General features: G+C 50.1%; 2 protein-coding genes across 3 annotated transcripts in view; one reads left to right on the top strand and one right to left on the bottom strand.

Annotated features, from left to right (window-relative positions):
* LOC106748257 (ras-related protein Rab-37-like) overlaps positions 1-22,048 on the top strand; it is a 163,803-nt gene that overhangs the window by 60,756 nt on the left and 80,999 nt on the right. The gene's annotated exons all lie outside the window — the stretch shown is intronic.
* The window catches only part of LOC106748259, a 94,152-nt gene continuing 83,926 nt past the window's right edge, over positions 11,823-22,048 (bottom strand). The window contains exons 2-3 of the mRNA XM_014626609.1: positions 12,160-12,276; positions 11,823-12,074 (exon numbers count right to left, since the gene is read on the bottom strand). Coding sequence (XP_014482095.1) covers positions 12,013-12,074; positions 12,160-12,276 — 179 coding nt within the window. The 3' untranslated portion in view covers positions 11,823-12,012. The remainder of the gene's footprint in view (positions 12,075-12,159; positions 12,277-22,048) is intronic.

Here is a 22,048-nt window from a genome sequence, read left to right as displayed (position 1 = left end):
TATATATATATATATATATATATATTCTACGCGGATCGTGTTTCCATTCATGTCTCGCGTGTCGCTTTCATTAATTTTAATGGCGAATCCGGCTTCCCTCTTTCTACCTTCTTCGTCGATAATCCCCCCATAGGTACTCGCTCGCTGTGTACCACGTCGCAACGCGCGCGCACACGTGTGCACACACGGACGCCCTATGCTTAATAGGCTTTTGTCATTAAAGTCCGTTGGAATTCCCCGGGAAAGCGTATCCGCAGGATGACTGAAAAGGATGTTTGGTATTAGCGTGGAATTTGTACTTCAACGTCACCCTTCGTTCGTATCGCCGATCTCGAGCAGACCCCGCAAAAACGATGCCGCGATAACGAGCAATTTCGAGCGTGCATTGAATTTCCCAGTACAATTCGCCGTGAGAACAATTGCGATTTTCGGACGATCAATTCGTCCGATCCCGTTGGATATTATTTTTACGAGCACTGCAGAGCGCGCGCGCATTAATCTCGCGAATCGTGAAACGAAGGGACGTTTGCCGAGTCGGAATTTTAGTCCTGATCACCGGCGCACTGTGATGCTACCGCGTCTTACTGAGTCACGCGTAAGTTACAATTAATCATGCCCGAAGAATTGCCCGTACGGCCGATAGGGAGCCGAATGAAACGGAGTGGTAACTGTAAGCATTTCCAATCGCAACCCTTCATCGTATCTTCAACCCTAGCTTGCCACATTTCCGTTCAATAGATCGCCGAACGTTTTTCGGCTCTGTAGTTTTCGCATGACACGCTTCTTTTTTCCTTTTTTTTTTTTTTTCTTAAAGTGTGACCGCTACAACGAACGAGCATTATTTGTTCTTAAAGCGCGCTAGCGAAACCACTTGAGAATTTTTCAAATTCGATTTATATTTATGATCAACGCCACGTGCAAAATTAATTAAAATCAGCGTTGACCAGTGTAATCCGATCATCGGTCAAGCTTTCGTACAGTAAACGGGGATCAACGCATCGGTGTGAGCGCGTTTAACCGCGGCGTCGAGCGACGATGCGGCTCGTCTTAGCCGCGAGAGACGCACAAAGAGACGAGGAAGCCTCGTCCAATGGGACGCAGGATTAGCATCCTCCCGATCCGGTAACATTCCGGAGCGAATCCCGTCTACGCCTATGGCAATGCCGTCTGTCCGACCGTCCCTAGGAGGAAGTTTATATATCGGCGTGAGATAATCGCGCGGCCGCTTGATTAAAGACGGGGCGGGCGGGTGCAGGGAAGGCAGGAGCGCGCGCGCGAGGATGTCCTTATTTCCACGGCAGGAAGTAGTCGAGTCGACGAATGAGCTGGTAGAGAGAGAGGTTATCTTATCCAGCCGACTACCGGCTCCAACTGCCGCGCCTACCGGCTCTTTTATTGCCCGACTTTCTCGGCTCCTCGAGCTGACTACAATATGGTGACCGATCGGTCTCTCCTCGGCCAACGGCGATGCTCGCGAGAGAACGAGCCGAGCATCTCTTCGCATCTGGAGCGAAGAGTGCGAACAATATCTCGGCAAATATTCGCGGATTTCGGGATACATCAGGACATCAATATCGATATGAAAGTTTCGATAGCAATTTCAAACATCGACCGGTCACTCCTACCGACGCGGAATTCAAGCTCGTGTGAGCGCGGTTGAAGGTTCAGTCGTCGCGTCGACCTTCTGCGGTAAAAATCATAGGTAGGAGAGGGGGGGGGGCGATAAAATCGATAATAATAATTAAATGATAAAGCGGAAAGGTTCGTCTCGCTGAATGTTTCAACGCCGTAAATGTATCAATCGTTAGCGTAGATTGCTCCGCTCGAGATGTTAGATCGCCTGTTAATCTGCGGCCATTATTATTTATCGCTGCGTTCCGCGCGCGATGGATGACCGACGCGGCATGCGTATAAGAAATGCATTTTTCCATCGTGGCGCGCGCGCTGCGAAAGGTTAACGGCGTTCATTCGTAATTGATTCGACGTTCGTCGATCGCGAATCGACTTTCACTCGCGACTGCTTTTCAGCGGTCGCGCGCGGGCTCGTCAGCCGGCTCTCGCGATGAATTACGCGCGCGAGAGGAAGATAGAGACGGAGCGAGAGAGGGAGAGGAGACAATACCGGTATCGGATAACGCGCCGCTTGTAAAATCGCACCTTATCGCCGCCACTAAATAACAATAACGCCGATGAATCGTCACGCCCACGTGTACCGGCGGACCTTATCTCGCTCGACAAACCGTCGCACGTTCGCCTTGAGCAAACTGCCTCCACCGCGTTGATAGGAGTGTATATATAGAGAGAAACACGCGCACACATACATATGTGCGCGAATATTATTGCCCCACTCTTCCAACGGTTCCCTTCAGTGTATCCCTTGCGGACACACTCCTTCACTGTTCGCAATTTCCGTCCTTACGTTTCCACCGCGTTTCCGAGCAAGTGACGAAGAGAACGCGAGATATAATTCCGAGTCGAAAACAAAGCGAAAGAAACGGGGAGGGGGACTCGATCCGTTCGAGTATAATGACTTCTTTGGCGCGTTATACCACATTTCCGGCGGTTATCATACCGGGCGTTTCCGCAAACTTTGTAGGAACGATGTTGCACAGCGCGAACGGCGTGAAATCCCCGCGACAGAAGTGCTCTATCGGTCGAGTCGGCTCTGGTTAAGCCGAGGAGCGCGGATCGACGTTTACGGTTTTCCCTCAGCGCTTCGCCGTCACGGCGCGTTAATTTCACGTCCGTCGTTATTCATCGACTGACTTGAAAAGTAGTTTCTAGCGAAAATTGGAAAGTAATATCGGTCGGGCGGCAAAGCGCCGTCTCCTCCGCCTCTTCTCCGGCGAATTCGCCGATCTGCCGACTAGTATTTCGCAACGAGGCGAATTATGCGACGAACGGGGGCCGCTCGAGTGAATTGTGAAAGAAAAAAGGCACGCGATAATTTATTTATCGCGCGCCACCACACCGATGTCTTGTCCGCCGTCCGCTAAGTAACGTTGCCGAGCGATCGATAAGCCCACGTACTAGAAAATTGCGCACAGGCACGAACACACATTCCTCCTCCTTATCGACTTGACGCTTTCCTATCCGGCCGGTGTCGCTTCAGCGAAATACAGTACCGGCGTTAAACGCGCGCCTGCAATCGCGCTGGCCCTTTTCCACTGGCTAAGCATTTTATCGCGACGGATAAAAGATACTTGTCGCCGACCAGTACCTCGGATGCGCGTCACGTCAGCGGAATTGCAATTCTCGCGCGCCCGTACTTTCGCGGGATCGAGCTCGGAGATTGTTCGGATGCCTTCAGTTCAATTTTGAGATTTGTATTCGTCTAGTTTAAAACGAGGTGGAGGAAAAAGGCGTGAATGATAAAACGGCATGTCTTAAAATAACAACAAATAATCAATGTAATAGACAACAAGTGTCGGTAACTTTATTTAACTTGATTTTGAAATGTAAATTTTCCCATGATATGTAACGGCATAACGCAGTGCGAGAAAAAAATAACATCCTTCATGACGGTAAATACTATTTACTATGCAAAACGAACGCACGTGTTTACCAGTTTTTCGAATATTCGTATATCCGAATGCTCGAATTTTCACACTTGAGAATTTCATTATTCGAATATGACGCGTCGAAGGTTCAGGAAATTCGAAGAGCCGAAGCTTCGAATACATAATTTCTAACCCTAATCATCATTGTTGTTTTATTTTCGGGCTTCTTCGCCAGCTATTTTCCGTGATCTTCCTCCCGAACGTAATAAGCGGAGCGCGGAGATAGCGTTTGATCCACGCCGTGTCCGGAATTAAATTGAAAAATGTATTTCCGCCGGAGGGGATAATAAATGTCCCGGGCACTCGGTCCGCCATGTTGTTACACATCGCGGCTCCGTCCTCCGCCAGGACGAATTCCCCACTTTTTTTGTCCACGGCCGAATGTAAATTTATTTGACGCGTGACGTATCCGCGAATATACGGGCCATCGCAATTTGAGCGCTGCTGCATAAATTTCGCTCCGCGGACGAAAAACGCGCGATGTGCGCGCGCGCACACGTGATATCGACGTGCGTACGTGAGGCGGGCGGCAGTCGACGCGGTCGCGTTCGTTCGCATAATGAATTATTACGCGCCGTATTATTACGCGCGCCCGTCCGATGTCTCTGTGAAAGAGATCTCGAAATAACGTGTTGCGACCTCGATGGCTTCCGACGGGATGTGTGTTTCGGCCGTTTGTTCGCTCGCGTCGCTTGGCTCGTCGCCCGATTCTCGTTCTCGACCTTCTCTCGCCGCGCACCATCGCCGTCGTTGTTGCACCGTTGCAGCTGTCTGCGTGTCTGATCGTTCGTACGTTCGATTGTGTGTGCCTTCCGACGCCGATAACAGGCCGGCCGAGCATCTAACGCTGGGAAACGCCGATGACGCACTCACACATGCTCTTGAAATTAATACTTTCGTCGGCTATAGACGATCGTCTGTAGACGATTAAAGTATATACTTCGTGTTTTCTGAGTACCTATAGATTAGAGATATTGCGATATCATGAAAGTGTCGATATTACTATTTACCATCGCAAATGCGAGGCTTACTTTTAAGGGTTTCGTACGTCTAGGCATAATAATCTTGTACTGAGAAAATTATAATTACTTTCGATATCAATCATATTCTATAATATAGTAGTAACATGTATGTAAGGCTTATCACTGACATTATAATAATGTTTATTAGGTTAGTTTAGATAACTCCTAACTTTCTCTATGGCTAAAATAATAAATAGTTGATACCGAAAATAATTAAGATTTTTCATCAGTGTTGTCATGGTATAAAAATACTTCTATCTTTTGCACTAGATTTTCTACGGTTTGTAATTTAGAAGCCTTAGAAAAGATGCGTTATATTATACCCGTAAAATTAACGAAACATAAATTGAAAACAGAACAAAAGATAGGTTTATATCGTAAATTGAATGTCGCATTAATTTTCATGAAATACGTGATATCTTGACGACCGACCGAATAAAAAGAAAATGAAACAAAAAGATATCGGAAAGATATCGAAGCAGCGCCATGAGTACGAATATTGAAAGAAAATATCGATATCAAGTACCCAGTATTGGAAGAAGAATGTCGATACCGGTATTGTATCGGTAGTATCACGACATCCATTCCTGCCCATAGGATGTTCGGACATTGTTTGTAATGCGTGTTACAAAAAGGTAGTATTTGTGAGTCGACGGGAACGGAACGAGATAGGGGAAAACGCGTTAGATCACCAAAGAAAAATGAATTGCGGTATCAATTAGGTTTTGCATAATAATGTTACACCATTAACATTATTACGTGATAATTATTATTGCGATATTACGTTACACTGTACAATTAGATATTAATATTACACATTAAGCGTCACGCATCGCTGCATACGGTCCCCGCGTGCCGCGTCTGTCGTTCGTGTAATATGCGAGCGTTAATAGAATCTATATTCGAAAGGACTCGTAAATTAATGTAATGCGTTGATATTGCGCGGTCCCGCGACACACGCGATACACACGTCGCGGCACCGCGAGTGGCGCGTCCGCGTTCGTTCCTCAACGGAAGGCCCGGCGGAATCTGTCGAGAGAGAGAGAGAGAGAGAGAGAGAGAGAGATATGCTTGCACAATGATCCCGATTGTGCGTCGCTCAAGGCCGGGAGTATCGCCGCGGCGATACGTAATTAAGATTCGCGTTCGCGAGAAACCTTACGTCCGGGAGTCGCCGGGGCCGCGCGCGATCGCGATGCGCTCGACTAGGACGATAATTAGCGATAAATACGCGCGCATCTCCAATTACGCGCGCGCGTGGGTGCTCGAGTCCGGTCCCGCGCGACAGACGAGGAGGTGGAGGAAGAGGGGGGGGTGAGGAGCGCAGGGAAGGGGGCCGGTATCGCGTGACTCGGGACCCCGGGGAAACCCTCGATCCGGGAACCAATAAAAGGGGAGGCCCCCGACCATATTTAAGGCTAACCGGATTCATTAGAATAAGGAACGAGGGGATCGCACGATCTACGCGTCGTACGTGGCGCGAACCGGAGAATGCGTTCTCTTTGCCGCTCCGGTACCTACCGGGTGGACTTCCTGCGCGAAACACGCCGGCCGATTTCGGTGATAGAGCGGTGATGAGAGCCTTTCGAAAACGGAGTTTCCCTTCTCGGAATGATCATCTTTGTGTATCACCGGGCAAGCTCGGATGACCGATTCGAGGGTTCCTTTCTCCTCGGCCCAGCCATCTTGATTAATGACCCTAGAGGCGAGGAAACGTGTGTCCAGAATTCTCGCGGGATACGTTGGAGTAGAGAAATATGCTAAAAAGGGCTAAAAGAAGTGCAAAAGTCCGATTTTTTTTCACAATGCAGGCCTGAGAGACCTGTGATGTCACTTCCGCGTCAAGATCCCCGGTGTTACTCTCACGGTTGATCAAATCCGATCGTCGCGTATTCAATGAAACGAGAAACCTCGTCTCCTCTGCGGAGACGAAAAAAAGGAAAGGAAAATCGATTCTCCAGTTCTCTAGTTCTGCGTGAGCATCGCGCGACGTTGAATTTTGCAAAAGCGCGATCGTGGTGACGCGCGTGAGAGAAAATCCGCGTTTTCGCCGCGCGAAAATGCACAGCGCGCGCAAGATTTTCCGCCGAAATCCTCAGTTTATTCATAAAGGAGTTTCTGGATATAATACTCCGGGCTATCGATCGCTGGCTGGCTGTTAAATTTTTCACACGGAATACGCGTATGTGTTATTCCCGCCGGGACGCAATCGCGCTCATTCGAAACGTAAGAAGGAGTCCTCGATTACGCGGATCGTGCCGGCTGAGGACTCGCGGAATTAATTAAAGTATCTCGACCTAAGGCCGACGTATCATACGACGCGTTCGAGCGACCCGGATCGAGGAGCCACCCCCCGTTCCTCCAATCAGCAACGCGCACGAAGGCGCCACGTCGTTCCGCGTACCAACCCAGCGTCCTGCTCCTCTGATCCTTCGCCGAGGGTTCTATTGTCCTTGGCGATCTTGGCTAAGCGCGCGCGCGCGCGCTCTCTCCCAGGTGCGCTTATCCTGCGAGAACCGGCGTGTCCTCTCCCTCCCACTACGAGAATCCTTCTTCCTCTCGTTGCCTCTCGTCCGACCATCTTCGACGCGAGCCCTCCGCAGGAGCGGAAATCCTGCCTCGTGGTACCCTGGTAAATATTGGCACGTGGTAGCGCGAGGAGCGAGTTCGGGACTGTTTCGAAGCCGTTCGGCTGTTTCGGCTCTCTCGAAGGTCGATTCGGCGGAGTGTATTTCTGTGCGTGTACGCGTGTGTGCGCGTGTGGTGTAGGCTCGCCCGGAGAGGGAGAGAGAGAGAAGGAAAAGGAGAAGGAAGGGCGAGAAGCACCTGTTATCCTGCGCCAGGACGACTCGCCCACGTCGGGGCTTCCGGATCGATATTGCTCAGCCGCGTGTAAAGTTATTAATATGGCCGAGCCGCGACGTGAATCATCCTCTCTGCGGTATGCATCTCCCCTTTGAAAACGCTCGAATTAATCGGGAAGCAGTTGGAAGGACGAGGACTTCATGCTCCGTCCTGCGCGCGAATTCCGTTTGCGCCCGCGCGGCTCGCTCCCGTCCACGTGTTTCTCGCTCCGTTCCTCACGATCGACCGTGTTCCCGATAGCCGAAGCTTGATGACTGATTTATCCGGTAATCTCGATACGATCAAACATAGTTGATATCAGAATAATCGTTGAAAATCGTGGAACTTGGAAACTGAGAAAGTAACATCTTACGCTTATAAATTGGCGTGATTTATTTATCAACGGGAACGCATCCCTTTAATGCAAAGAACAAAGCAAGACGTGATACGATGGTACAGAAAATTTATGCGATCACGTGTACAAATTCCCATTAGCGTTGACAATATAAAAAGAAAAATATAAATATAAGAATATAAAAACAAAATGAGAGAAAGATACTGTTATTCTTATTTTGTTTTCAATATTTTCGCAATACAACTGGAGAGCCGTACATTGAGTACCTTTATTTTATTAAGCGATTCCGCTCGCGGTAGAACGAAAGATCGATTCGAGATTTGGCCACTGGCACATTCCGTAACTGGACCGAAAGTCTGTCCAATTATTGCAGTAACCAAATAAAAAAAACAACAACGTGGAATATGCGCGGGTTATTTTCGGAACTCGCGAGATTTGTAGAACACAGTAGATTTGTAGAACACAGAGATTTGTAGAACAGTATTTCAGGATGCTCTACCATCGCGGGCGGTCGAACCTTCGTTACTCCCCCGTGCTCTGGATCGCAATAATTAAGGGTTCTTCGGCGAGTAAGGTTAACGAGCTGCTAACGAGCAGTCGCGAACAGAACGATTATCATAATCAATGGCGCATGAAGATGGCGCGTGATTTCCCCTCTCGGAAATCGTGCCATCCTAGGAAAACATCGCGGCCTGTTATTACGCGGATTTTATCACGACGAATCCACTGTTCGTCCATTGAGATTGCAATTCTAATCTAGCGAGCGTTGCATTGCAACGCCTTAGCAGTGTAAATCTGTGCGAGCGAAGTCCATTCTTATTCTAAAACACGGGATAAAATCTCTTTTCCGAGCTGCTAATTAGTTGTTTCGTGCGACTGTCGTCGTCAGAGAGTCGAGCAACAATTTGACCGAATATCAGGAAGTTAATAAATGAAGTTGGGAAATTGGACTGGATCCTAAGAAAATGTTCTATGCAAGAAAGAACACACTGCGCTGGCGCAACTTCCGAAAGAGAGAAGTAGACTTCAGATGTGTTTCCTGGCATATTTCGATACCATGTTTTATTCACGACGGAGACGCGCGAAAAATTCCACGCGTTCGTTGTTATTACATTGGGAGCGTCGGTATGACGAATGCCGGGATTAGCGCGTAGGGTCACACGTGTCGCGCCGTCACATACACAAGTGTTTTCCCATCCGCTCTCGCTAGTCGTCGTTGCTCGAGGGTCTTACGGAGTCCACCGGTAACACTCTTCAACCCCTCCGGCCTGGAACTTCTCTTTTTTTTTTTTTTTTCCCGAGGAAAACCGCGGTACTCGGCGTTGTGCGGTTTTAATGAGTCCCCAGCTGCTCTTCAGACTCAATGGCGTAGCTTTAAGCGAAATATCTCTCGCTTCCTTTTGGTAATACGCTGTACAAACGACCCATTCTCTCGTTAATTGCTTCTGCGTGCAATTGGCGAATAGTTTTCGGCAGAATCGTGTCGGGGGACGTCGCGTTGATAAATAAAGCGAACGACACGTCGAACTCTTTCGTAGTTACGCCGTTGATACACTCGTGTTTCGACCTCGGATCCTCCTCCTATTCCTCTTCATTTCCTTTCCTTGATTGTGATCTCCGAAAACCGTTCTAACCGTTGTAACCTTTTGGCATTTACGCGTCTCGCGAACCAAGTCGAAATTTTGGTTTCACGTTAATTTCATTCAGTCTCCGTCAAACTTAGAGGACACTTTGCGGTTTATCGTCCTATCTTGATACAATAAATGCTTATTTAATACTATTTCCTCCGTGTTAAGTTTTCCTTAAAAAAGATTATCGATTGAAATTGAGAATAAAAATGAAAAGTGGATTATTGAGATGTAAAGTAATTCCGAGGTGTCTTTTTTCAAGACTGTCAACATGCAGGAAACGGCAGTAGCTTGTACGATACTAAACCTCGAGACTCTTTATTGGTTCTTCAAGTTTGTTAACGGGATTTGCATAGTTAATGTAGAACCAAAATGTCGACTCGGGGACGCCTACGTCCCGAGAAAGAGCCGCACGGCGCGGGCAACGAGAACAAAGTGGCTTCGTTAGATGCAAATCACCCCTGGAAACGATCCAAGGAAGAATATAAAGGACGTACGGAGAGTAAAAGGTTTGGCCGGTGATATTTCCGCTTGACAAATTTGGGCGCCGTCTTCGAGACGCTTGGCTATCGGGCATTATCGACCGGCGTACGCTCGGCTTCGCCCCGCGGATCATCTTTTACATTTCACGTCCTCGAAATATCGGGTACCGCGACGTTAAGCTAAAACACGGCGATAGCAGTTTGCACTCTGCACGATGAAAAATTTTACGTTAAAAACGATCCACTGAAATTTTCGTGTTACTCCTTAATATGGAGGACGTTTTTAAAAAGTGCGCAAATATAATGTCAGATTCACATATTCACCCTGTTAACATATTAATTCTTAACATATTCACTTTCTTAATGTAACAACGTGAAATTTCAGTGGACCGTTTTTAACACAAAATTTTGCACCGTGCGGCTTTTCATGAAATAATTGCGCACGAAGTTCTGGAAGTCATTCTACCAAGGTGTATTTGCGTCTCGTCGTAAGACGATGTTTGCACGACGCACGTATGTGTGAGTGAACCTTAAACCCGACAGACAACGATTCAGTATCGAGGAATACGGGGGTGCGAGGGCAGGAGACGAAAATGGGGGATGATATAAGCGCCGGCGCCAAACGACTCAGTCGATAAACACCCCGAGTCGAGCGCCCCGAGAGTGGATGGTCGGGCCACCCTTTCGACCCCCGTAAAGCCCAATGACGTAAAACGCAATAGGGGTGACACCGTGGGGGCTTGAATGACGATGAATCCGCGGATGCGGACGAGGAGGGCATCAATGAACCCCGCGATGAAGCCGCCGTCGTGACACCTCGCGACGTTCTGATAGACAGGCGACTCGTGTTAAAGAACCAAAAATAATAATATCGTACACGCGTAGACATTACGAAGAACTTATCGTTCAGTCGTGTGGAATCGGTAGGATTTACTATTGAGTGAAAATCAAGTGATGGAAGCTGCAATATTACATCTCTTTTACGTTCTTTTTAATTACTTTACAAAGGATTGGGATATCCGGGAACTTCTGACTCGAGGGAGTCGAGCTGCTGCGATCGTGTACTTTTTTTCTTTTCTTAACGGAAGACTCAACGGGGTAATTTCGGTTTGGTGAAGTCGGGACGAACACGAATTCTCCAACGCTCGCGCGAAGGGAATCGGCGAAGTTCTCAGAGCAGCGTGCGACGAAAGCGGCGGGACGTTGTGGTGAACGTTGGTGCGCGAACGTTGTCCTTTTTCTTTCTGTTGCGGGGCTGTATGGTGTTCGTCACGAGTTTCATCCAGGATTCCGAGCGTGTCTGCCGGTAAACCGAGCAATTTGGCTTGCCGCGGCGAGCATACGTGCGGAATTACCTTTACCTTTTCTTCAGCCGAACTGCTCGTTCCGCGCGGCAGAAAACGCGGCTCCCACCTTACGACGCCCACTTCGCTCCGGTCAACTTCTCGGTTACACCGTTGCGACCGGAGATCATATCTCCGTCGAGACTGGGAAATGCAATGTCACTTTACGATTAGACGTACGATACGATTTGTCACGAACAAACGGACGGTTGTTTCCAACTCTCAGATTTCACTCGAGATCTCTTACGAAAATATTCCCCCGTTTTTGGCTCGTCCTATCATTTTCATGCCCGTTTCTTGAACTCTCAGGCAGGTACGGTCTATTAAGCGAAGGGATACCACGAGTGTACGCGAGTATGCATTGAGTATTTTTCAGGAGAATACCTGTCTACGATACTCGTTTTTCAGCCTGTGAGCGAGAGCGCGTTAGAGTCGTGCGTTTTACCGTGCATATTTCAAAATGCGCAATGTGAGCGCTTGCGAGTGTCAAATGACTATTTTTTACTCGCAGCTGAACCTGCTCAGCTGTACCTGTTTACACACTTCCAAAACTTCGACAGCACTGTACGTTTTTACTACTCAGAAATATTCAATAACGTTTACGACCCAAACTAATCGTCTTCGCGGGCTGAAGATATCTTTTCAGCGAGATATTCAGGTTGTGCTCAATCAAATATACCGCGGGTTTGGGAAACCTCGTGTGATTTCTAGAATCGATTCGGTTGTTTATTGACTGCTACACGCTCGATTTCTCATCTTCGAGGAAAAAGCGACGCTATTATAGCGCCGTCTTCAGGCCGTGTGATAAATATCCATCCACGTACATCCACCACCTGCGAGCTGCAATGAACGTGAAATTTGTCAGGCTGTGATGTCTCGTGTTCCCCGCGGAAATACTAGAAGCGTCGCGCGAGACGATACTCACCGCGGGGCCAGGCTGAATTTCCAATTACCGTGTCTGAAATATGCGCGTCGATAAAAGCCGTATCGCCTCGCGTCGCGAGCAAACGACATCGTCCTCGAGTCTCGTTCGCCGGTCTTCCTGCAATCCGGAAATTAGTTGTTAGTCGGTTAAGAGAGAGGAGGTGGCGGAGCGGGGAGGGTTAACGAGGGAATTTACGCGAGTTTCCCTACGCAGAAGCGACGACGCGGAGAGACTGGGAGGCAAGCAGCAACGCCGAATGCGGGACCGAAATAACTGAGATTTATTTCGCGAGGGGTCCGGGAGCGTCGTTCGCCGCTAAAGCCCGTTAAACGACGCTCGCGCGCACGTGGAGGACGACTTATCTTCGCGTTCTCGGTGCAACGTACGCGCGTACGTTCCTCTCGCGCGTTAACGTTAACCCACGTGTCTGAGTCACACATCGGCCTGATTTATCGAGCAGCTGAAAGCCGCCCGTATTTCTGCGATCGAGCGAATAATTTTGCTCGGGAAACGCCCCCGCGACGACGGCGCGAACACGTCGCGGGGCGTTCTACGTGCGCGTTTTATTCGCGCGTCCGAGACGTAAAACCTGTCCGTCCGGAGTGCGCTCTTGTAAATTCGCCGGCGGTACGTTCGCGTCTCGTATTTATCGTTGAACGTGGGACGCGACGGAGAGGGTCTTGACCGGCCGGAGAAAGAGCACGAGGAGCCGAGATTCAGAAAGTAGGACTACGTCTGTCCACTGAAATCTGCAATTTGCCAATCGTGAATAGCGAAGGACGCGACGCCTCGCCTCTGCTTCCGCGCATTTTCCACCGGAGGATTCCTTCTCTCCGTTCGTCGACGGCACATTCGTCCCTTCTGCCTTCAGCGCTCGCCCGATTCGGGTAGTCGGCGCGGGGCGCGGAATTAGTCGCCGCCGAGTCCGCGTATACGTGGTTGCACGCGAGTGTCGTAAATCACGGGGCTCGAGGTTGCGAATTGTGGGCGGCCGGGGCTGGAGGGGAAGGGTCCGTGAAAGGGCCCGCGGTTGGAGTGGGACGACGTGTGGGACGGCACCGTGGTACCTGCGAAGGTGGTACGGGGGCCAACAGTTAGCGCCAGACGGTCAAAAACTCGCCGAACCGGCTGCCACCGAGGGCTCTCCTCTTTTTCTGCCGTCGCTCGTCCTTTTGCGCTCGCTCGCTCGCTCGCACCGAGAGCACTCATTCATTTCAGCCGGCTTGCGCGCTTTCTCGGCAAAGGCCGACCGCGGCTAAATATGATCGTACGAGCCGAGGGCTCGTGGCTCGCTCCTTTCCAGATCGAAGATACGCCGATGCGTCCTCGGCTGTATCTTCGGATGCGGCTAGATGTTATTTGTCGTAATAATAACCCGTTTAATTGTGAGCGCAATCGAGCGATACGCAGTTACTGCGTATTACGACGGTGCGGTTGTTCTGGAATGACCAGCTTTCTTTACTCTGGCTCGAAGTAGACCGAACGGGACGTCGAGATAGATCCTAATCGCAACACCGCCATCCAGTCGGCGGGACAGAAAAAAAATAACGTCTGCTTCTTGGCAGAAAACGGTGACTTAAGTGACCGGATGGCAGCGTTGCTATCGCCTGCTCGCGATCCATTTCCGACCACAAGCTGCCGATTTCGTATTTCTCCCCAGACGTATTGTTATACGTATCGTATATACATGTTGTTCGAGGTTTATCTTATTTTCATCGTAATCACCATGCGCGATAAATGAGTATTGTTATGTTCATCGATGCTTCCGCATATCGGATTGACGATTAATTTGATTACAAGCGGATGTGCATTTTAATAGCCGCGGGGGGTTGGATCATGCCGTGCATGACGATGAATTAATGAAATATTATTCTCACATATACCATTGATTGCCGTTATATCAGTGTTGCAAAGATGGACAAATATACGATTGTATGATTTATTTGCACGAATAATATGCGTAGTCATATGCACGTCGTACGAAGTTAACAGTAGACGTTCATCGATTTTCGATACATATTGCGCCGATAGTCGGAAGAGATACGGAAATACGATTCACGAAGGATCGTTTTCCTTAATCCCCGTTTCATGTAAAAATTATCCGCGCAGCTGGATAACACCATGAATACGAATCTGTACTTAATTACACCCTTTATCACAGAGATTGCAGACAATTCCCATCCACGAATGCCGGTTTGAGTTTCTCCAGTCGTGCGACAAATCAATTCCGTCAAGTGCTAGGTTCCTTGAAAAAAAAAAAAAAAGGAGTACGCCGGAAGGCATCCTCGTGGTGACATTCTAACGGGCCGAGGAGAGTTCCCTTTGTGTTTGCGAGACCGGTGTAGGGTGGATCGGGGAGAAAAAAGCGCGAGAGAGGGAAGGTGGAGAACGGGCCGGTGTAGCAGGGCGGAGAGCGACAGGAAGAGAGCTAGACTCCCTTTCCTCCCGTGATTCTCCTCGAATTTGCATGTCGGGGCCGTCTTGGACCGGTCGAGATATCGATTCGCAGGTGGCTGCCCAAGGGGATCGCTTACAATACGATTTATTACGGGGGACCACCTGCTCGCAGAAATCTCAATCGCACCGCCCGGACGCCCCGCCATTGGCTGGGCAATGACGGATGCGCTTCCTCTCCGCTTCCCACGGATCTTCATTAAGGCTTTCTTCGATTCGCGTGTCCCGCAAGACCAGTTTTGATCGCCTTCGTCCTCGGGAAGTAGCAAGCCTCTTCGGCATCGTCGATCTCGAATTCTCGTAAATCGGGAATCGCTCTCTTCGCGCGCACTGTGTGCCCTTCTCGGAGAAGGTTCTCGATGTAGTCATCGGTTGGACAGATGAAATTCTACCAAATGTCGTCGTTCGACAGGTTCGGTAGGATGTAAAATGACGCAAGACGCAGAGCGAAAGAGCTTGCGATTTCCGTTTGTGCGTTATTTCGTTATTTCGAAAATTCGCAGAGAGTGAGCGTGTTCGGCGACACGCTCGTCGGTTCGTTCGGTTATTTCGCGCTGGACACGGCAAACGATCTCTACGATCCTGTAATGTCACGGTAGCTCGGGGTGGGTGGGACGAAGAGGGGGTTCCGGTTTATGGTTATAGCATGCCGTGCGACGACATCGTATTCGGGACTTTATAGGTATGAAACTTTCTTGGAGGGACTGAAATTTATTTTCGAACTTGGACAATGGCAGTTTTGTCCTTAATGCTCAACCTAATTTCCGTCCGGAGGCTAATAAGGATCTTATCTCTTTGTGGTAATTGGAGCGCACACACCGCGTGTTTCTATTTCTGAAAAAGTTATGCACAACGATTGCTTCTATTTGCAAGGCTGATTAGTATCGGTAATTAGGGATATTTTTACACCGAAAGGAAAAAAAGCAGTAAAAAAAAAACATTTTGTACTTGTGTGCAAAATCGGTCCTTGTTAAACCCAGCGAGAAATGTACATCGAGTCGACGTCAAATTGACGTCGAAACAATCGAAATTACATCGAATCGACGTCGACTCCATGAGTCATTGCTCGCTGGGGAAATTTTTGTGTTAAATTTTTTACGCAACCGCGTGTGCCAATTTAACATATTGTGTTTATATTATCTTAATATTTTGTGTTGAGTCGATATTCAACATGAGCGAGTGTTGAAATAACGCTTGTAAATGTTAAGATAACACATTTTACACTTCAGTATCGAATGATATATCATGGATATTAATTTTATGCAAGTTTTTAACATAATATTCGTGTTATTTTCCAACAGATTTATCCTAGGTTAAATTAATACAAAAATTTGTGTGGATCGTTCGAGATACGTGAGATGTGTTAAATTCGGCGCAACATGTTTCACTTTCCATTCATGGGAGAAGGGAATATGTGCAACTGAGATTTAGTTTGTCAGACCTAGTTTTTAGCCGTGGGAGTTAAAAGCTGGGTCTGGGGCAAATTCAATTGGGAATTTGAAATATCGTTTAAGCGACGACGGAAGATCCGAATGCGAGGTGACTCGGTATCGGGCCGCGGAGCAGCTTTCAGCGAATTAAATTCGAGAAGCGCAAGGATGGCTAATAACGGGATCTCGCGTTTCAATCGACTCCTCCCGATCGCGAGGGAGTCGCGCGAGCTCGGCTCGACGAGAAGGAGGCGCGAAGGAGATCTTCCGCTCACCCTCGAGGAGGTAGAGGCTCTCGACCGGGAGGAGGTGGCAGAGGCCCCGTCGAAGTGAGTAAACGGCACGTCCGCGCGGAACTGCGGGACGATATCGGCGAACGTCAGGAGGCCGGCCAATTTCCTTTTTTTCCGCCGCACCGAACACACAGACACAGCGAAATCGATATCTACTCGCGCAGCGGTTCCACCGTTTTCCTACTGCAACCGACCGACCTCGCGTTCTCGGGGTCACTGACACCCCGGCGGCCGCCGCCGTTTGATAAAGTTGCAACCGCCGGAAATCTCTGCAGGCTGTAATAGCTGTAGTCGCGTAAAAATAAGCGTAAACCGACGCGTAAACCGAAGCCGCTTTGGTCTCGAAGTTGCGTTTCCGGCCTCTCTCTCTCTCTCTCTCTCTCGTTCTCTCTCGAGCATCGACCTCTCGACGCGAATGCGAGCGAGCGGCATGCGCTTTTTTACGCGCGGCAATCGCGCGAATCGTCGAATCGTGTAACCGCACGTACGTACGTACGTTTGTTCGCTCGTTCGTTGATATATTCGTTCATATTCGCGATACGAGTCGCCGCCGCCGCCGTCGTCGTCGAAATAGGTCGCGAATCGCACACGCCGCGAATTTCTTTGTCGATGGGTATCGATCGCGGCCGCGATACATGCGCTTTTTTAGTATGTCGTCGGGAATTATTTTCCATTTCACGTGATACAGTTCGGGCGGACGCGTTTACGGGCCGTAGGGCGGCGTCCGCGAAAATAGGGCTGTTAAACCCGAAGCGTATCTCGGGTGAACGGAAGACCGTAATATTTCCAGTTTGATCAATTTTTCACGACGTTGTCCTATATTAGAAGGCGCTCCCTTTCGAAAGTTCAATCGCTCGCCCGTACCGCCCACATTTAGCGACGCTGTATCCCGTCAACCTTAACTGGGTATCAAATTAACGAAGATAGACGTACTTTGGTGTTAAGTGCCGATCGACCCTTATCGGTCCCGCGTTGAGATTGTCTTTCAATACGGTTTATCCATCAGCGCAGAGGTGAGAATATCAAGAATATTAAGAATATTCGCGGGAGCCGCGAGTCGAAACTTTTAATTCTATATTAAGTCTTCAAGCGGAGGAAACGGCGATAATTTCCCACTTGTAGCGTCAAAGCGGCACAATAAGTGCTGATTTAATGCTACAAAGAGGATTTAGTCCTCCAGAATCTAAATTTTAGATTTGCGTTAGATCTTCAAGTGGAGAAAATAACGGCAATAACATCTCTATTTTGTGGCACCGAAGGAACTCGTTACAAGACCTTTGAACATTTAGTCCAGGTCTACAATAGATATTTTCAGGCCTTGAGAAATCAATCGCACCCGGCCGATTATTCTCCTCACATTCGGCTGCGATTGGTCAATCTCTTCAGGCTTAACGCTTAAAACGCCTATTGTAGGCCGAGACGCGTCCCTTGTCCGCAATCTTGCTTCAAGACGCGAGCGGTAAAGCAAAGCAGATTATTCCTCTAATAAACGACCGTGGTCGGTCAATTTGCTCACTGCTTACGCCTCAAAGCAAGATTGTGGACAAGGGATCGATTAATTAGAACTAAATTAGACTCGTGAGACTGAAAATTTCGACTCGGCTAGCGAAATGTAACGATATCATAGCTGCGTTAAATATCATATCAGTGGATTGCCGATGGTATTCATCGCGTTAGCCAGTCTTCGGCGCCGGTAAGCGCGACTCGCTCTCTTTCTCTCCTCGTCGGCCGCTTCGGAACCTCCCTCTCTGCGATGAAGCGACGAGGGGAGCCGCGAGGATAGCCGACCTTAATCCAGCTATCCGCAGCTCGTAGGACCCAGTCGATCGCACCGACCCGAGTCGGGAACGACTTCTTGCCGTTCCTGCGACCTTGCTCTGACGTAGGCCCTCTCCTCGTTTCTACAGTACACGGCAGAGAGAGCGGTAGGGAGAGAGAGCGCGTGACTCTCTCCCGCGTGGCAGCACCGGTTTGGTACTAACGATCCCCACGAGGAGGTCGCACGTGCGCTCCTTTCCACCGGCGTTTCCTTCCCCTCTCTCTCTCTCTCTCCTCTCGCCGAAGCGAACCCTCGTCGTCGCTCTCGTATCGCCGAATGCATCCTCGTACATGCGATCTCGTTACGTCCTCGTCCAATCCGGTGGACTTATTTCTGCAACTTTCAACGACGATATCGTCACTCCGTCGTTGCGCAGGTACGCTACACGGTAAAAAAAAAGGCGAGAAACCGCGCAACGTAACGACCGTATTCGTCGTGAAGAATTGCAGAATAAGCCTACCGACGCCGGTGGTTTTCCAAACCGTTCTCGGCGGCAGCTCTCGGCCAGGTCGATCGAAATCGACGTCGCCGACGGGAACCCTCCGTGCGCGAAACGACGAGCGTGAAGAAGAAAGGCGCCGCGACGATTGGCGCAAGGCGCGACGTAGTTCCCGTGGCGACGGTCGTCGTATCGACCTGGATCCTCGCGCTGTATCGCCCGTCCGGCGTAGACGAGTCGCGCTCGCTTCGGATCCGGCCTGCGTTTTCGCGCACTTCGAGCGATAACGCGAGGAGGTGGCGCGCCTCGATGACGAGTCAGCGTCGGACAGTTGCCTGCGCTGCCTAGACGACGGTGCAATTTCTCTCGGTGGTTGGGCGTCCGCTCATGCTCGCCTGGTACCATGGGCAGTGGACGCAGACGTGCAAGATGGCACGCCCAGCTGTCGCCACGCAGACGCCGTCGACGCTGGCAGCCGCCGCGGCAACAGGATCGCATGTTGCCCGCCATGGTGTGCTGTCGCGTTTGCGTCGTGTCGCCGCGATGTCGTTGCGATCACGCGGCCTTGCTGCCTCTCTCTCTCTCGCGCCCGCTAATAATAGTGATAACGCCGCGTGCGCACTCGCGTGGCTCGACTGATACCCGACGCGGTCGCATCGTGGTCTCGCGTCTCGATCGGGATCGAGATCCATCCGGCCGCGCGGGAAAAATCGATGGGCGGTTGCGTCGTGATCGGTTGTTATCCGGTAAAAGCGGCGTCTGCGATGAGAATTCAAGGCGTAAGACTTCAGCTTCGAGCGTTGAGCCGTAAGGACCAATCGCGGTCGAATGTGAGAGTAACAGTCGATTGTGATTGGTGAAATTGTTACTGGTCAATTCCTTATCACTCGAGGCTCACGCCAATCGTTGCTTTGCCGCTGGGGGTTTCCGGTTTTTCATCGAATTGCTGGATCTGCCGTCCAACGGAGGGCTCGTGTTAATTGAAAAGCCTCGTCGAACGCCTGGTCGCGGTCCTTGCTCGGTTTATTTTGCGGATCTGTACGCGTTTTTCCCGCGACTTCATCTTCGCGATTCCTCGAGCGCGTTTTCCCCCTTCTCGTCGTCGCAAACCGTGAGCTTCGACGACGTCGTCGTCGTCGCCGCCGCTGCGACCGCACAGCCATGCCAATTTACATCTCTATGGCATGCATATTTTCGCGATATGTAAATCGCGTTTTTCGCCGTGTCGTTGTTCTATACCAGCGGAATTTGCATAATTGAAGCGACGGACGAGGCGACACAGGGGCTCCTCGGCTCGGGGATTTCACGTGTCGATGCGTCTCGTTTTCGAGAAAAACTCCACCACGGCGGTCTCGGTGAGCGGTGTAAGCTCGGTGGTTTCCATCTCCGCGAGACGGATAAACGAGACGACGCGACGATGAAAGTTTAACAGATGCACCGAGGGCCGCCGCGAATAAAACCTCAACGCCGTCGTCGGGGCGAATGTCGATATTCCGTTGAAATTTCGCGACCTCTCGACCCTCCCCCCCCCCCTTTGCGGCGCGCAATTAGTATTAGCGAGATGATATAAGCGCGATATAATAGCGCGGTGGATGTAAACTCGATGAGTCGTGTGTGCGCGTTTCGACTGTTGGCGAAATCGCGAGTGGACGTGTCGCGGATGTATTATTAGTAGTGACTCGTAGATTCGCGTGATCTTTGCCCGCTATAGACGTATTTGTTAATAGATTAGTGCTTTGACTGTGAAAAGATGTGCGTCAGCGTGTGTTTATTTTTTATTTATTTACCGAGCGAATCTCTATTCGGAGAGTGATGAAGGGAATACGGAAGTTTGACCGGCACGTGTCCACTTGGTTGTCGCGAAAAATACTCGCCATTCGAGCCTCTCAGAAAGCAAGCTGGCCGATCTCTTTGCTAGTTTCTCAATTTTCGTGCTCGAGACCATCCAAATCGAAATTTTAGTTCTACGTTAAGTCCACTTGATTCTACATTAAGTCTTCATTGGGTCTCCTATTGATGCTCCTTTCACGCTGACAAATGGAAAGTTAATTTCCGTTTACTCCATCCGAAGACTTAATGTAGAATTTAATATCCCTCCCCCTGGGAGGTCGAAGTTCCCTTTGTAGCATCAAACGAGCGTAACAGAAGACTAACGTAGAGAGTCGAATAGACAACGTAGAACGTAGAAAATTTCGGGTACCTTTTCGAAATGGAGAAATCTCGATTCGCGGTCGGTTCGGCTCCCGAGTGGCTCACATCAGCCACGGGATGTGCTAATATTACGCAACGCTCAATTGTCTGCCTCGCGACGCGGATTTTCTTCTACTTTTACTTTCCGGTTTTGCGGTATCGCGCTCTATAAAGTGTCGGCCGGTGATCGCCGGATCGCGCGGCGTTCCTGCCGAAGTTTTCCCCTCCCCCCCCCGCGGCGACCGCGACATCCTGTCCGTCCGTCTGCCGCATTCGCGCCGTCGTGCAACCGTGCATCTGCATTAATGCGTCGTTGGGCAAGGCGGTCGCCGTAGCGAAATCGTGATCGGCCGGACAAAGGAGAAGAGCCGTTGCGATCGGCGAGGGAGGGCCGGCTGAAAATGGCGGTGGTGGCTGTTGAATTCGAGAAACTACGGCCTCGCTCCTTCCACGATTGGCCGACTCGCCCTTGGCCCTTGGCAGGGGTCGAATCCACTTCCTGTCCCGCCGGGAGAAGCGTCGCCATCCTGTGGCGAGCCTTCAAAGCACGGAAGGCTGCCGCGCAGGCGAAACTTCACCCTCCGCGAAACCACCCTCCGTCGTCCCTCCGCGCGCGACCCTCCGACCCTCCTCCGCCACCCTGATTTCGTGGCACAGGGGTTGGTAATTCCGGCGCGAACGCGATTTTATCGGCCGCGAGTCGGCGAGCAACGACTTGCCGGATAGCTCGCGGGGGATGACGAGGGCTCTGCTTGTACCTTGAGAGCAAGGACATCGTCTGAAATGAAGGTCCTTCCCGTGAATTTTTTACCCTAATCATATAGAGTTTCTTATCTCGCGTACTCCGTGTCAATTTAAAATTGCCTCTCGCTCAATTTTCCGATTTTTCGGCTCTCGCGTCCACGACGAGTGAAAATATCTCAGGGACTTGTCGTGCGTTCTTAACTCGGTTAACACCCTTCGTAATCCCAAACCGTAATTTTACACCCCACCCTGTCCCACAGCGGCGCCGACTCGTCTGATAATCGCCTCGATTCCGTCGTGAACTAAAACGACCGCGACGAATTATTTCCACACGGGAGAACGGACCTCGTAGACTGAGTGTTTTTCATCGATCTCTCCTCGTCCTTTGGGTGGTCGTTTCACCTCGCTTGTCGTTTTCATCGCTCAGTCGTTGAGCGTCGAAGGTGGTGTATTGTCACGTGCAATCGTCAATCGATCGTCGGCGAGGCGCCTAGTCGACCACGAAAATGCAGCCAATGAC

The sequence above is a fragment of the Dinoponera quadriceps genome, unplaced genomic scaffold, assembly GCF_001313825.1.
Source record: "Dinoponera quadriceps isolate SergipeBrazil2010 unplaced genomic scaffold, ASM131382v1 scaffold2600, whole genome shotgun sequence".
Lineage (NCBI taxonomy): Eukaryota > Metazoa > Arthropoda > Insecta > Hymenoptera > Formicidae > Dinoponera > Dinoponera quadriceps.
Note: the sequence above shows the minus strand (reverse complement) of the source record. Positions and strands in the feature narration are given on the sequence as shown.